The 17,936-nt window shown below is 41.6% G+C and overlaps 1 protein-coding gene across 2 annotated transcripts in view; it reads right to left on the bottom strand.

Annotated features, from left to right (window-relative positions):
* The window catches only part of kremen1 (kringle containing transmembrane protein 1), a 152,624-nt gene extending 138,460 nt beyond the window's left edge, over positions 1-14,164 (bottom strand). For both annotated transcript variants that reach the window (XM_034170853.1, XM_034170854.1), the window contains exon 1: positions 13,908-14,164. In XM_034170853.1, coding sequence (XP_034026744.1) covers positions 13,908-13,986 — 79 coding nt within the window. In that variant the 5' untranslated portion in view covers positions 13,987-14,164. The remainder of the gene's footprint in view (positions 1-13,907) is intronic.
* Between the last annotated feature and the right edge of the window lie 3,772 nt (positions 14,165-17,936).

The raw sequence follows: 17,936 nt of genomic DNA, 5'->3' as shown, positions 1-17,936 counted from the left end.
CGTCGCGGCGGCTGCGTCCCGACGCGCGGACCCGTCCACATGTCTTTCATTAAAAAAATCTCCTTTAACAGTGGAATATCCGGATAAAATGCTGAAACCAACTTCTTCTGAAACTTCTCTGTTCTCTCACGACATCCTGGATCAATAGAACCTGAAATGTGGAGGTTTTCAGCTTGAACAGGCTGACGACGCCGCCTGAGAGCGCTGCGCGACGTCTCGCACCGTGGGAAGTCCTTAAAGCGACAGAATCACCTCAAAATCTCTCATCAGCCGTTAAAATTTTCACTGAAAACCAGCTTAATTTTTCGAACCGTGTCCACTTCGATGTGTCTCACAGGTTTAGAAAAAATTTTGATCAAACAAAGCGCCAGTCTCTCAGCAACTTCTCAGACAAAGGAATTCCGACGAGGGGCTGGACGACTCCTCCCACAAGGAGTGCTCACAGGCGAATGACGTCACCGACAGGCGTGGAAAAACTCACGCATGCGCACGAGGGTTCAAGCATGTCTGACGTAAAAACATATGAATGAAATCCATATAGTTTTTGAAAAAAATAAAAAGGACCGTTACTTTATTGACAGCCCTCGTATATAGCTCTTTTCCATCTGCATCAGATGCACAAAGCGCTTTACAAATAATGCCTCACATTCACCCTGATGTCAGGGTGCTGCCATACAAGGCACTCACTACACACCGGGAACAATAGGGGATTAAAGGCCTTGCCCAAGGGCCCTTAGTGATTTTCCAGTCAGGCGGGGATTTGAACCCATGATCTTCTGGACTCAAGCCCAACACCTTAACCACTAGACCAGGGGTAGGCAACCTGTTCCAGAAAGAGCCATGAGGGTGCAGGTTTTCTTTGCAGCCACTGACTCCACCAGGTGATTTTACTGATTAATATTACTTTGAGCAGATGGAATCAGTTAATCAGTGAAATCACCTGGTGGAGTCAGTGGCTGCAAAGAAAACCTGCACCCTCATGGCTCTTTCTGGAACAGGTTCCCTACCCCTGCACTAGACCATCACCTCCCCTAAGTTAAGGTGATGGTCTAAGGTATGGCTTTAAGGAACCATAACATGGAGAGATAACTGCTGAACAAGTGCAAAGGTAAATGAAAGGCATCAGAGGGCTGATGCATACTCTGCATGTTCTACTTACCACGATATCACTGTATATGTAAATATGCATGTCTGTAATGGTGTTTTGTTTTTTGTTTTTTTACTATGTATGGCTTCATCGTGTGACTTCATTATGAAGTCATTTACACCAATCAATCACATATTTGGCTGATCAATATATGCTTCAGATCATCCATGCAGGCATCTTGGTTGCTCAGATATACAAAGAAATGTTTTTTTTTGTATGCTTCTCTTGACCTTGATCTTTGGCAAAACTACTCTAAAATTTAATCACCTCTAGATATCTATCCAAATAATATACCCACCAAGTTTTACAAAAACCCATTCAGTCATTTTTGAGTTATCTTGTCCACAGGCACACAGACACACACACCAATGAACACAATACCCTGCTTTTGCTGGGTAAAAAAATACTTCTGGTTTTGACTGGAAACAATCAAGGCACTCCGTCTGACATGAGTTAGTTTGATCAAATACTTAAGTGCACAAAAAGCAGCCTTAGAAGTTATTTCATGCAGATCTAGTTAAGAGACTTGACAAAGTCTACAGATGAAAAGCGAAGCCTACAAGGCACCGCCAGCCTCCAATCAGACCAAAACAGGTTGGGTGGAGAGCGGTGTGATGTTTACTTCATAAGGTGTGATTCCTGACAGCTCTGATTTCTGTGAACACATAATAAGAGCACGCTCCCCGTTTGCCAAAATGTCACCGCTTGCCCTTTTCAAGCCTGTGCTCGACAAATACAATCAAAGCGTGAGATTTTCTTTTAATGTTACCAGAAAGAAAATGCTATTGCAGCTGTTGAACTTTCCATTTGTTGTAGATCTTGCGATAGCAAAGGCATTGGAATCAGATGCAGCTCAAGCCATGTAGGAATACTGGAGTCTCAAATAATGCACATCTCAAACGGACGGCGCACAGCATCAACAAAAGAAAAAGAAACAGCGCTCGACTCTCGCCAGCACTTTCACCGCTAGCATCCATTTGGTAGTAAAGCCGATTATAGATAGCAGGAACGTCAAGAACAAACTAATTCCTGTCCCACTAACCGGCTCGAGCCTGTTCGCGACATCTCACACCGTCAGCTACGTTATTACCGGCTTACAGTGTGACTCAATTACGCCTCATTTTGACAGCGCTGACAGGATTCTGCTTCCACTCGCGTATTTTATGTTAAAGGCCTAAGTAACTGCCAAGTGAGCACAGCACAGCACAGTCAAACAAAACAGCATGTGGGAGTCTTGTCAAGTTTCTCTATACAGCCTCTCAGGTGCAGCGCTATAAGAGGCGTCATGCACATTATGATCGAAAAGAGTGTGTGGTTCACGCGGCTGAGAATATGAAGTGCTCTTGATGGCAAATGAGCACATTATCATATTATATGTTGCATAAAGACACTTAACCACTCCACAAATGCAACCGACACCCCCGATTGAATGGCTGTACCTCATATTCAGACAAAAGCCACGCTGCTGAATTCGACTGTAAAAAGCATTTGAGTGTTACACTCACAGTGGAAGATTCAACACATCATTTTGGTGTAACCTTTACAGATGCGATGTGTTTAAACGTGTACTCCCTTTCTTTCTTTCTCCATTTTAAGACATAAAAATGAATTTCATTTATTTTCATTTATATAGCGCCAAATCACCACAAAAGCTGCCTCAAGGCTCTTCACACAAGTAAGGTCTAACCTTACCAAGCCCTAAAGCAAGCACACAGGAGACAGTGGTAAGGAAAAACTCCCTCTGATGATACTGAGGAAGAAACCTCAAGCAGACCAGACTCAAAGGGGGGACCCACTGCTTAGGTCATTCTAACAGTTGCAAGGTTTTTACAAAGTTTTACAAAGCTGAAGAAACAGAAAACAGGAGATCAAACAACATAATAATATAAAGAAGATAAGAAGTCCACGCAGGTGCCAGCACCACAGGCAGGGGTCATCCAGATTCCTCACCCCGTCAGTGGGCCTGTCCCCACGACAGGGTCACCCCCAAATGCAAAAATGATTTCGTTTTAGGCACCCTGGAATTGTATTCCATCATGGATTACGGGGATTCAACCCTTGCACACCAAATGTGGTCAGTCCCAACATCATGGTGCCAAAGAAACATAATAGACCTTCAACAGCAACTCAAAATTGTTGTTGTTTCCCTTTCGGCTGCTCCTGTTTAATCAGGGTCACCACAGCGGATAGAGCCAGAGCCACAGTGGTACAACCCCAATTCCAATGAAGTTGGGATGTTGTGTAAAATGTAAATTAAAAACAGAATACAATGATTTGCAAATCCTCTTTAACCTATATTCAATTGAATACACCACAAAGACAAGATATTTAATGTTCAAACTGATAAACTTTATTGTTTTGTGCAAATATTTGCTCATTTTGAAATGGATGCCTGCAACACATTTCAAAAAAGCTGGGACAGTGGTATGTTTACCACTGTGTTACATCACCTTTCCTTCTAAAAAACACTCAACAAGTGTTTGGGAACTGAGGAGACTATTATCACAAATAATCAACAGTCCAGGGTCTCCATTGTCATATTTTGCACTTCATAATGCACAACATATTTTCAACAGGCGACAGGTCTGGACTGCAGGCAGGCCAGTCTAGTACCCGTACTCTTTTACTATGAAGCCACGCTGTTGTAACACGTGCAAAATGTGGCATTGTCTTGCTGAAATAAACAGGGACGTCCCTGAAAAAGACGTTGTTTGGATCGCAGCATGTGTTGCTCCCAAACCTGGATGTACCTTTCAGCATTGATGGTGCCATCACAGATGTGTAAGTTCCCCATGCCATGGGCACTAACACACCCCCATACCATCACAGATGCTGGCTTTTGAACTTTGCGCTGGTGACAATCTGGATGGTCTTTTCCCTCTTTTGTCCGGAGGACACGACGTCCATGATTTCCAAAAACAATTTGAAATATGGACTCATCAGACCACAGCACACTTTTCCACTTTGCCTCTGTCCATTTCAAATGAGCTCAGGCTCAGAGAAGGCGGCGACGTTTCTGGATGTTGTTGTTTTATGGCTTTCGCTTTGCATGGTAGAGTTTTAAATTGCACTTGTAGATGTAGTGATGAACTGTATTAACTGACAATGGTTTTCTGAAGTGTTCCTGAGCCCACGTGGTAAGATCCTTTACACAATGATGTCAGTTTTTAATGCAGTGTCGCCTGAAGGATCGAAGGTCACGGGCATTAAATGTTGGTTTTCGGTCTTCCCGCTTACGTGTAGAAAGTTCTCCAGCTTCTCTGAATCTTCTGATTATATTATTGACTGTAGATGATAGAATCCCTAAATTCGTTGCAATTGAACATTGAGAAACATTGCTCTTAAACTGTTGGACTATTTTTTCACACAGTTGATCACAAAGTGGTGAATCTGATCCTCACCCCATCTTTGCTTGTGAATGACTGAGCCTTTTGGGGATTGTTCTTTTATACCCCATCGTGACACGTACAATGAGTATCCTCAGTTCCCAAATGCTTATTGAGTGTTGTTAGTTGTCAGTAAGAACATCTTACAGTTACAAAGTTTTTACTTGATTTGTCAAATGAAGTGGGGAGGCAAACATTTTCTCGTAGCTGTTTTAGGTTCTATATATGTATTTCTCTTCAATGGAAGCTATATATTATTCTATTTTTCTTTATCTAGGTTTTCCTAAATTTTCTGTATTTCTACTTGTGTCCTGCTTAATGGCAATTAGTGTAATTTTTAAACAAAATTACTATAACTAGTTCTATTTGTTGTTTTTGGTTTTTTTTTTTTGTTGTTTTTGGATACATCATGTATTCCTGTACTTGCACACTGACTACAAAATACCACACCCTATGAAAAAAAGCCTATAAGAACTAAGAACAACATGTTCAAGCCAAACGACCCATTCAGAAGAAAAGGTTGAGGTTGGCTTCAAAAATAAGCAGGTTCCCTTTCATAAACATGTTTACAGTACAAAAAAAAGTTTTGGAATCTTTAGCTAGTGTCCCCCTCCATGACAAATGATTTTTTTCTGACCTTTTTAAGATGTTTTTAGCCATAATGTTATGCATAATTAGGGGTGTGGTTACTTTGAGTGACAGCTGCTGAGCTGAGCTCCAACTTCATCAGCGCCAGGCTATGGCCGCTAGCTGTTGTGGAAGGCTACGGTATGTCTGTCGTTTTGAGCATTTTATTAAAACCCCCTGGAATAACTATGGGTTGCTGTGTGGTGAAATGTCCTAATGCATCAACTAAGATGGCCCTACTGCAATATTTGTGAAATTCTCGTGTTATTTAATGTATGCTAACGGCATTAGCACTTTTAGCAGCTATCAGTAGCATGATCTGTCAGTTCCTGTTAATGCACGATTACTGAGAAAATAAGTGGCTCATAAATTCCAATGCACAAAACCAAAGCAGACTGTTATCAGAACCACCAGACAGTCTCCAAAAATATGATTTAAGAAACACATGAACCAAGGGTAGGCTGTTAGCGTGGCTGGTTCAGACTCGAAGATATGTGGCTTCTCTCGTCACAATGGAGCCACCCACGCTCCACCTCTTACCAAAAAGAGTGTGTGGTTCACGCGGCTGAGAATATGAAGTGCTCTTGATGGCAAATGAGCACATTATCATACAGTATATGTTGCATAAAGACACTTAACCGCTCCACAAATGCAACCGACACCCAGAGCTACATTTACCTTGTTAACGTTTCACACGTGTGTACTCATGGGGTTTGTCGTCTTTGTGTTATAGACGGAGTCATTGCTGCCAACATGGCAAAACCCAGATATTATCAGTTATCAAGTTGTTCACCAACGAATATGGCTTTATACACCCTGAAGAAAACCATACACCCTTCGGCACCCTAATGATTTTATCATATACAGTGGTCCCTCGTTTATTGCAGGAGTTACGTTCTAAAAATAACCTGCGATAGGCGAAATCCGCGAAGTAGTCAGTGTTATTTCTTACAATTATTATAGATGTTTAAGGCTGTAAAACCCCTCACTACACACTTTATACACTTTTCTCAAACAGGCATTAACATTTTCTCACTAAGTTCAAACCTTAGTAGAAAATAGAATGTTTTCCTATAAATAATTATGATGGCTTTTAGAACTAACGAATTTAATTTTAACGATCAACCTACGAGGTTGGACACGTAAGAAATTATTAATAGGGACTCACCAGTATTTCACAGTTCCTCTGACCGCTCCTCTTCGTTGTGGTGCTGCTCCGCTGTCCAGATTGGGTGATTACTCGGGTGGTATGAAAAATATTACCCGTCCATGAAAAGGGTGTATTGCTATTTATTCTTTAGTGTTTTATCCAATCATATTGGCGTATCATTTATAGGTATATGATAAGGGCGTCATATCAGCTGTTTGGGGTCTCAAGTTTTGCACAGTTATTTACTAATATGTTAAGTGCACTTATTTCCAGTGTGGTAAGTTTCCGGTTCAATGCCACCCCTGCCCTTTCTCCATTCAGTAATTTAACATTTCCGATAATCCCCCTGGCAGCCCCCTGCGCTTCCCATAATGCACTGCGGCTCCAGCAGAGTTCTGGTGTCTCACAGCGCATGTAAACAATGGCTAGCAAGGATGTGGATGCGTTGATCCAGCAAATTCACCGGTGATTATGATGATGAGACCTTCTCCTGAATTGAGAGGGTTATCTACTTCTGCCATGCCCCGAAGTTGTCTTGTTGTCCATACTTAACGAGGTGTGTTTACACTGTGCCCTGAACCAGAACTTTGCTGAAACTGACCTCTTGCATGAGTCACAGACTATGAGATGGTGCAAGATTCACAACTACGAAACAGCGAATGTAACATGGACTTGCATCAGCATAAAACTTGTGCCAAACCAACATGCAGCTACACCTCAGATCTGCTGTTGCGACTCTGAGTAGCAAACAAGGGAACAGCCAAAGGGACTTACTTATATTAAAGGTATAGTGCCACTGGGTTTTTTAAGCTTTAATTCATAAAAAGAATTTTCTTTGGCACCACTATAATTTTATTCCTAAGCATTTAGATAAGGGATTCATAATATAATATTGTCAACATGATCAAAATCCATGCTGTCTGGAAACAATTTAGAATTTCAACCCCTGAGGGAGAGAAATTCAAGGGATCAGATGCTACAACCAACATTTGGTAGATTTGGAAGTTACAAGAAATCTTATGGATGTTAATGTAAGATGAGTCACAGGTAATCTCAAAACATCACACTTGCACATGTGATTCCTCCTGTAGTTAGTCCGCATAACAGCGATGAAGGAAAAGACAATATTCACTGTGGAATTTCCCCCAGGATAAATATGCCATCTTCATTAAAATGAGCTGTAATTTTGCAACATGTTACAAAAATAAACCTACATTATAATTCTGGGATTTTGGTAGAAACTAAATTTTCTCAGTTTTGTGAAATCTGAAAGGCCCTACAGCTTTAAGGTGTTTTTGATTCCTTTTTTCACAGTTTAAACATATCAGGAGCATCTGGTCAGAATAAAGCAGAGAGAGCAGAAAAGACATTGCTTGTATTTATAGCCAGACTGGCCTCTCACATATGGAATTATTGTTTTATTGTACAGTAAATATGGCAAACTGGCTTAAACTAAGCATGGCTTCTTTTATTTTTTTTTACTCCTCACTGTTATGAGGGGGAATACCATTCCTTTAAATACTTTGTTAATGCGTAGGTACACATGGGAGTACTTACGCACTAGCCCAGATGGTGGACCCTCTAATTTGAAAGCCAAGGGTATAATTAGGAGACAAAAAAATTAAAAAGGAAAGCATGTGGATTTGCTGCTTCAACATGAAACGCGGCACAAATTACAGCAAGGAGAAGCTTGGTTTGTGTGGTCATCATTATTAGATATTGGGTAAGCAGCTCTGAACAGAGATCTTCTTTGAACCCGTTCAGATAGACCAAATGCACCCCAGTGTATCAGGCACATCCTGAGGACGAATGAAAATGACTGAACAGAGCTTCATGTTCATTTTGGGAACATGAATTTTTATGTTCGGCTAGTGGGCGGAGCTCGAGGAGAACTACTCTTTTCTATTAATTGACTGACCCCAAGTGTGCCAAGTTCGGGGGTGGGGGTGGGGGGTGTGCATGAATCCTACTGTGCATTTCACGTCATTAACACCTATTAAACTATATTAACTTAACATAAATCTGAACATCAATAAACCTTTCACAGACGCTTGATCATTAATTCACAAGTCCAGGCTTGACCCAGAGCCTGATGGGAAATGGGGTAATGAGCCACCAATGATGCAAACAGAATTATGCTCTAAATTAAATTTTGATCAAAAGCCTTATGATTAAATTAATATTCAAACTGAATATTAATATTTGTTCAGAAATACAGATTTTAATTTTAAAAACTTACTCATTAATAACAATATATATATATATATATATATATATATATATATATATATATATATATATATATATATATATATATATATATATATATATATATATATATATGGTATGTGGGTTGGACTGTCACACACTGGAACGTGCATTGTGGTCAGACAAATCAGTATGCTGGTGTTTTGGGGGGGGGGGGGGGGGTTGTTGTTGTTGTTTTTCTTTCTTTTTTTTTAATAAATGGACATGATGTGATCATCCAGACTGTTAGTAGTCTAAAAGCCAGGGTTTGTCATGGTATGGAGTTTTTTGTGCCTTTGGCAAAGGTAATTTACATTTCTGTGATGATAGCATTAATGCAGAAATGTACATTAAGATTTTAGAGCAACAAATGCTGCCTTAAACACATCTTTTTCCAAGGATGTCCATGTGTTTTTCAACAAGAAAATGCAAAACCATATTCTGCACAGATTGCAATGACATCCCTATGGGTATTGGACTGGCTTGGCTGCAGTCCTGACCTGTCCCGAAGAGAGAATGTTTTGAGAATGTTGCAATGAAATATGCAACAATGACACCATACTGACATGTTGGCAGGAAGAATGGGACAAAATAACACCTGGCACACTTCACTGCCTCAATGCCAAAATGTCTTTTAAGTGTTGTGAGAAGGAGTGGCAACATTACAATGTAAGGAAATGCTTTAGCATCACAACTTTTTTTTTTTTTCGGAATGTGTTGCAGGCCCTAACTGCAGGAATGGAAGCATATTCACAAAAGAAATGAAACTGACCACACAAAATATGAAATATCTTGGGTTCATACTGTCTGCTGTGAAACAGAAGTCAAAGTAAATGGAAAGCATCTCTCACACAGACTTTTTGACTTTTTTTGACTTTCAAAGGCACGTGTACCACTCGCCACCCAACTCACCACTATCCGCCACAAGCACGTCACACAACGCCACGTTTGCTGGTACTTCCCAGGGTGTGGCAAGTGATTTGGTCATGTACAAAACACTCGCCATTCAGTGTCAGTCATCATACGCACAACGCACAAGTCATCTGTGTGAGAGGCTGAAAAGCATCAGGTTGTTCAGAAACTATCAATCCGTGATAAAATGGGAAAGAGACAAATACTGGCCAGGAAGCAGCAGATGACACTAACACCATGTTAAACTCTACTGAACGTCATAGCACACACACAATGGTCACATTCCACACATATATTGGCATTTTCTATTACTGGCAGCTTGTTTTCATATTGTCTCAATTTTTCATATATATATATATATATATATATCACAAAATGTCTGTCTGTCTATCTATCTCTGTTTGTGTGTGTTCAAAACAATTAACAAATATGAATTGAAATTCGATTTTCAAGTAATAGGTTGACTACACTGTTGACTGTCCTCTGACCGGTCGATGGCTCGATTTCAACATTATGAATTCATTAGGCTACTTCTACGAGGTCTGTCAATAAAGTAACGGTCCTTTTTATTTTTTTCAAAAACTATATGGATTTCATTCATATGTTTTTACGTCAGACATGCTTGAACCCTCGTGCGCATGCCTGTCGGTGACGTCATTCGCCTGTGAATCGAATGGTTTCCAGGTGCCAGTCTCTAACAGCTTCTGAAAAAATTCTGATGGAAAAAAAGTCCTTTTCATTCCGCCATTTCCAGACAATGAAAATCCAACGAGGGGGCAGGACCACTCCTTCCCAAGGCGTGCTCACAGGCGAATGACATCACTGACCATCAGATCAGGGAGACAGACACCTTCTCTACTTTTAAGATTAGGCTTAAAACTTTCCTTTTTGCTAAAGCTTATAGTTAGGGCTGGATCAGGTGACCCTGAACCATCCCTTAGTTATGCTGCTATAGACGTAGACTGCTGGGGGGTTCCCATGATGCACTGTTTCTTTCTCTTTTTGCTCTGTATGCACCACTCTGCATTTAATCATTAGTGATTGATCTCTGCTCCCCTCCACTGCATGTCTTTTTCCTGGTTCTCTCCCTCAGCCCCAACCAGTCCCAGCAGAAGACTGCCCCTCCCTGAGCCTGGTTCTACTGGAGGTTTCTTCCTGTTAAAAGGGAGTTTTTCCTTCCCACTGTAGCCAAGTGCTTGCTCACAGGGGGTCGTTTTGACCGTTGGGGTTTTACATAATTATTGTATGGCCTTGCCTTACAATATAAAGCGCCTTGGGGCAACTGTTTGTTGTGATTTGGCGCTATATAAAAAATTGATTGATTGATTGATTGACTGACAGGCGTGGAAAGACTCACGCATGCGCACGAGGGTTCAAGCATGTCTGACGTAAAAACATATGAATGAAATCCATATAGTTTTTAAAAAAAAATAAAAAGGACCGTTACTTTATGGACACACCACGTATGTAGACGCACATCATAAAAGTTTGTGTTGTCAACCACATGATATCAAATTTGTAATATCCAAACACTATTCCAACAAAGATCATGTTACTTTTTTCAGTGTAATTTAGAAATGTATGTATTCAATACAAACTTAATTAAATTTTTTTACAAGATTTTATACGAGGTCTATTAGACAATAAACCGACCCTTTTATTTATTTTTTTAACTATATGGATTTGAATGACGTGTGATTCCACCAATCATACTTGAACCCTCGTGCGCATGCGTGAGTTTTAGGCAGGCCTTGAGTGAGATGTGGTCCCGCCCTCTCGGCTGAATTCCTTTGTTTCACATGCTGCTCCAGACGGCGTGCGTTGCTTTATCAAAAAAATTTTCTGGATCTGTGAGGAATATCCGAGTGGATACTATTCGAGAAATTAAGCTGGTTTTCGGTGAAAAGTTTAATGGCTGATGAGAGATTATGGGGTGTTTCTGTCGGTGTAAGGACTTCCCACAGAGCGGGACATCCTGCAGCGCTTCCAGGTGCCGTCGTCGGCCTGTTTCGACCTGAAAACATCCTAATTTAAGGCTTAATTCACCCAGGACGTCGTGATAGAACATAGAAGATTCAGAAGAGGCCGGCATGAGGACTTTATGCGGACATTCCACTGTTTAAGGACATTTTTTAATGAAAGACGTGCGCGCAAATTCGCCGAGTCGTTTCTGTGATGACTCGGCGAATCTGTGTGCGCCGCGACAGGAAAAACACCTCCGTGTTGAAAACCATTTGTAAAATTCAGGCGGCTTTTGATGGCTTTCAACAAGTGAGTAACTGAGAAATTGTTTAACAGCTTGGGCATGTTCCAACTTGTCCGTTAAGGTTTCCAACGGAGGTGTTTTTCCTGTCGCAACCCCCCGCGGTCGGGTCCGGCCCGACATGCGACTCTGCCCGCACGTTCTTTCATTACAAAATGTCCGTTAACAATGGAATGTCTGAATAAACTCCTCATGCCGACTTCTTCTGAAAGTTCTCTGTTCTCTGATGACTTACTGGGTCAACAGAGCCTGAAATGTGGAAGTTTTCAACTTGAAACGGTGAGACGCTGCCGCCTCGAAGCGCAGATCGCCGTGGGCTGTCCTTAAAGCGACAGTTACAGACCAAAATCTCTCATCAGCCGTTAAAATTTTTACCGAAAACCAGCTGAATTTATCGAATGGTGTCCACTCAGTTGTGCCTTACAGTTTTGAAAAAATTTTGATCAAACAAAGCAGCAGTCTCTGAGCCATTCCTAAACAATGAAAAAATCGACGAGAGGGTGGACGACTCCTCACTCAAAGACTGCCCACAGGCGAATGACGTAACCGACAGGCGTGAAAAAACTCTTACATGCCCATGAGGGTTCAAGTATGTCTGATGTAATCATACGTGATTCAAATCCTTATGGTTTTTTGAAAAAAATAATAAGGTCGGATACTTTTCTAATAGACCTCGTACACACTGACAAAAATTCATTGAATCTGTTTGATTTTATATGCTGATCCCACATGATCCAAATGGTGTACTTTTTTCTCTGTATCTAACTGGGGCAAGTAATGGGGCAAATGAAAGAGCATATGATGCAGTAATCCTACTTCTGGGGACAGCCCCATTATCATTATTCACATTAAATCTTGCGAAAACCTACAGACACAACCTCTCCCATTTGCCTTGTCTTTCTTTCTCCACTGGGTAATGAAAAAAATGTACTTTTTGCTACTGCTTCGGTGATTTCAGCCAAAAATAAAACAGTACACCATGTTTCCATGTGAAGTGATGCTGTGTTTGTTTTGCACAATGGCAGGCTGTCCCCGTAAGTGGTCAAATCCCACGATATTACACAGGGGTTCAAGTCTCACAACAGTAACCTATGTACAGGCCTGTGGGTTGCACAGCCAATGCTCTTTTCTCTCTTTATGGGCATAAGTATTTAAGTAGATGATCTGCTTTGATTGGTAATAGGTGCTTTTCAAATCAGCCAATCAGTATTTGAACATGTTACCCCACGCCTATATTAATCAAAAGTTAATCACATCATCTCTTACATACCAACATGTGGCACAGCAAATAACAAGATGCTGGCATTCTGAGCTTTGGAGTTATCATGTCTGAAAGAGTGTCACTACAAACCATGCTGTAGGGAATACTGAGGAATGTTGTGCTATTTGGACACATCAAGTAAATTCGCAGAACTCCTCTTCTTTATAGATGTACATGACAATACAAATGATTTTCTTAGCTCGCAAAACATGTAGTTTTACATATATCTTTATAAGTGAAAGAGGGAACAATTATACTCATTTATATCGCACATTTTGCAGTTTTAAAGGTGTTTGTGACGATCCACATGCTGGAAGCTCCTCTGTCTAAAAACTGTCTCCTCCTGCGTATATTCTTTAATACTCCTGGTTTCGTGGACACATTTATTCAGCCAGTGACTGTGCGTAACATTTGAAGATGTCACCGTTCAAAGCGCGCACTCGGTGATCCATCACACGCTGACGGATCAGCTCAGCGCCGTGCGTAAAACCCATCATCACATCACATCCTGATGGATGACAATCCGGTTCCAAGATTTTCACTTCGCAAGCATTTAGTCTGGAGGATCGGATGTGGTTTGGATCAGAATTGTGTCTAGTACAGGTGGAAGATGTGATCACATGAGCTCACCCTGTGTTCGAACTCATCACTTTAAAAACAAACCCACTCCCCTTCTGTATTTTTTTCCTTTGGTTTTCTCTGTGCAGATCCACATTTCGGCCATAAGCTGTGACTAAAGTTATTATGAGGGCTGCAAACTAACAACGATCTGATTTTCGGTTCGTTCTGATGAAATCAAACACAGTTTAACGTTTCTAAAGACGAGCATTTACGCAGAACGCGAGCGCGCAAAAGACCGATTTGGCAGACAGTAACGGACGTAAACAACGTGAAAAGTGAAAAGTTGGACTCACCGGTGTCAAAATGACTGTAAGCCGCGGAAGAAATAAAGCCTGTGAGAAGAAGCGCAGAGGCCAGTGTCCAGGAATCCATGGTTCGGTTCGAGCTGGTCTGGTGGCTTTCAGGTGAACTGCAGCCTGACGCACGGATGCGCACACCGGCCGGACTGTGCAGGAGTGTCTTTTTTGGACCGCGTTTAAAAAGTCCCTCAACTTCAAGGCACGTCCCGCTGCTGCACTGCACTCAGCCCACAAAGACGGGACCAGACAGTAGAAAGCTGGGATCCGATTTCCAACCCATGTGACAGGAAACGGGGCCAATAGATTCAACCTGCGGCGCTGAGGAGCACAGAGTAGGAGGAGGAGGAGGAGTGGTGGAGGGATCGGAGGGAGGTCTAGGTGCTGCAGTGGACGGCATGCTGGCAGCGCTGGACTATTGAATGCCATCTACCGTGACGTAGCTTGATCGAATCCCGATTTTGCCTGCCTATGTGTTCAACGTATAGGACAAATGGACAAATGATTTGGATAAAAGTGGATACAATAAACTTTCCAGTGTTAGGTCATATATATATATATATATATATATATATATATATATATATATATATATATATATATATATATATATATATATATATATATATATATATATATATATATATATATATATATAAAAAATACAAATAATAGATGGTAAGGAGTCCAACATAGAGATATACTGGATTCAGAAAAGTTATATTGGACTCGGCTTGCCATCCATCAATTATGTTCTCCACCCCCTCCCAAATAAAGCAAACAACAAAGAGTCAAGTAAATTAGATCAATTTATTTTGTTGTGAACATCATAAGCATATGGTTGCTTCTAAAACATCAGTAGCATGCTTGTCTACCTTCTTAGTGTTTTTGGCATCCTTGGAGTTCAATATTTCCACCAGTTCCTCCTCTGTGAACTCAGCAAACCTTGCTGGCAGACGATGTTCTGCTGTTGTTGACATGTTTGTTGTCATTTTTTCAACCAACGTCTGTCAGCTAGTTCCTGACCTTCGTATGCCACGCTCTGATTGGCTAGCTGTTGGCAGTAAGCTCTAATGCTATTGGTCAGTGGGAACCAATCCAATATAACGTTTGGTCCTAGCCTTTTTGGATCCTTTTGGATCCAGCATAACTTTCTGGCGCCAAGCATGCCAAAATACAGGTAAATGAGGAACAGAAAAGCCAATCTGTGATTGGCTATTGCAATCTGAGTGGAGAACATGTATAATCAACAAAAATATAAACGCAACACTTTTGGTTTTGCTCCCATTTTGTATGAGATAAACTCAAAGATCTAAAACTTTTTCCACATACACAATATCACCATTTCCCTCAAATATTGTTCACAAACCAGTCTAAATCTGTGATAGTGAGCACTTCTCCTTTGCTGAGATAATCCATCCCACCTCAGAGGTGTGCCATATCAAGATGCTGATTAGACACCATGATTAGTGCACAGGTGTGCCTTAGACTGCCCACAATAAAAGGCCACTCTGAAAGGTGCAGTTTTGTTTTATTGGGGGGGGGATACCAGTCAGTATCTGGTGTGACCACCATTTGCCTCATGCAGTGCAACACATCTCCTTCGCATAGAGTTGATCAGGTTGTCAATTGTGGCCTGTGGAATGTTGGTCCACTCCTCTTCAATGGCTGTGCGAAGTTGCTGGATATTGGCAGGAACTGGTACACGCCGTCGTATACGCCGGTCCAGAGCATCCCAAACATGCTCAATGGGTGACATGTCCGGTGAGTATGCCGGCCATGCAAGAACTGGGACATTTTCAGCTTCCAACAATTGTGTACAGATCCTTGCAACATGGGGCCGTGCATTATCCTGCTGCAACATGAGGTGATGTTCTTGGATGTATGGCACAACAATGGGCCTCAGGATCTCGTCACGTTATCTCTGTGCATTCAAAATGCCATCAATAAAATGCACCTGTGTTCTTCGTCCATAACAGACGCCTGTCCATACCATAACCCCACCGCCACCATGGGCCACTCGATCCACAACACTGACATCAGAAAACCGCTCACCCACACGACGCCACACACGCTGTCTGCCATCTGCCCTGAACAGTGTGAACCGGGATTCATCCATGAAGAGAACACCTCTCCAACGTGCCAAACGCCAGCGAATGTGAGCATTTGCCCACTCAAGTTGGTTACGACGACGAACTGGAGTCAGGTCGAGACCCCGATGAGGACGACGAGCATGCAGATGAGCTTCCCTGAGACGGTTTCTGACAGTTTGTGCAGAAATTCTTTGGTTATGCAAACCGATTGTTTCAGCAGCTGTCCGAGTGGCTGGTCTCAGACGATCTTGGAGGTGAACATGCTGGATGTGGAGGTCCTGGGCTGGTGTGGTTACACGTGGTCTGCGGTTGTGAGGCTGGTTGGATGTACTGCCAAATTCTCTGAAACGCCTTTGGAAACGGCTTATGGTAGAGAAATGAACATTCAATACACGAGCAACAGCTCTGGTTGACATTCCTGCTGTCAGCATGCCAATTGCACGCTCCCTGTGGCATTGTGCTGTGTGATAAAACTGCACCTTTCAGAGTGGCCTTTTATTGTGGACAGTCTAAGGCACACCTGTGCACTAATCATGGTGTCTAATCAGCACCTTGGTATGGCACACCTGTGAGGTGGGATGGATTATCTCAGCAAAGGAGAAGTGCTCACTATCACAGATTTAGACTGGTTTGTGAACAATATTTGAGGGAAATGGTGATATTGTGTATGTGGAAAAAGTTTTAGATCTTTGAGTTCATCTCATACAAAATAGGAGCAAAACCAAAAGTGTTGCGTTTATATTTTTGTTGAGTGTATATATATATATGTGTGTGTGTGTGTGTGTGTGTGTACCAGATGATTCATTCTTTCAACAACAATCTGTTTGAATAAACTGTTGCAAAAACTTTGATTCCAGTAGACCAGATGTCCATCGGATCGAGGCAAAGCTCTCGATATAGTGGACAGTCTTCGTTCCTACTGTCACATATGGTCCTGAGGGTTTGGTCATGAGAACGCCTCAGGATCCCCCAGTCAGCGGTGGTTAATGTGGCCCAGGAAAAGGAAGTTTGGTGTCCCCTGCTGGAGCTGTTGCCCCGTGACCCAATTCCAGATAAGCAGTTGAAGATGAAATGAGATGAAAAACTTTGATGACCAAGCAGAAGAAGAAGAAAATAATCTTACTATTGGTCATATTTCTAAGTGATAAGGTGTTCTGATAATCATAAAGTCCTGTCACAGGTCTAGAGGCCACTAGTTTGAAACCTCTGGTGTGGCAGTGCCCACCCTGCTCCTTGAAGAAACCCACAGCTAATTGAATTTACGTGCACTCAGACAATCAAACACCACTTGGAAACACCTACAGTTAATCATCAGATGTAAGTGGAGCAGGACACTGTGAAAACATGCAGGGTGGGTGCAGTCCAGGCGCAGGTTTGGGCACCCCTGCTCTGGTATGTAAGTTACAGTAACATTAAACACACATTTGCTGTCAGGCTCCTGTGACATCATGGGAACACACCTGTAAGAACATGGGTGTAAATGTGTTGCAGCAATGCCACAGACACACACACACACACACACACACACAGAAAGTCCATTAGGAATATTATGGGGGTGTCGTGGTTTTGTGCTGGCATCTAAATCTAATTTTGCATTCACAGTGTTTAGAAGCATCTGGGCTCCAACATACTTAATAGTCATAGAAAGGCTTCAGTACTAGTAGATACATGAATCTACAGTGCAATAGAGTGAACATTTATGAAGACATGATGAATCTGGGTAACATTTCCTAATTCCATTAAATTAAACATTTTTATAAAAAAAAGGTTCAGTGTTAAAATTCTAAAAAAAAAAAAAAAAAAATGTAACTTGTGTCTTCAGAAAATGATTCAGTTTTTTGAAACACTTAAAATCCTAAATTGTTTCATGTAGATTGTCAAGCATTTTCTGCATATTTACTGAAGTAATGGTTGAATTCGTTGCTCTGAGAAT

The sequence above is a fragment of the Thalassophryne amazonica genome, chromosome 5 (genome assembly GCF_902500255.1).
Source record: "Thalassophryne amazonica chromosome 5, fThaAma1.1, whole genome shotgun sequence".
NCBI classification, from domain to species: Eukaryota; Metazoa; Chordata; class Actinopteri; order Batrachoidiformes; family Batrachoididae; genus Thalassophryne; species Thalassophryne amazonica.
The sequence above is the reverse complement of the archived record's forward strand: the minus strand, read 5'-3'. Positions and strand labels throughout refer to the sequence as shown.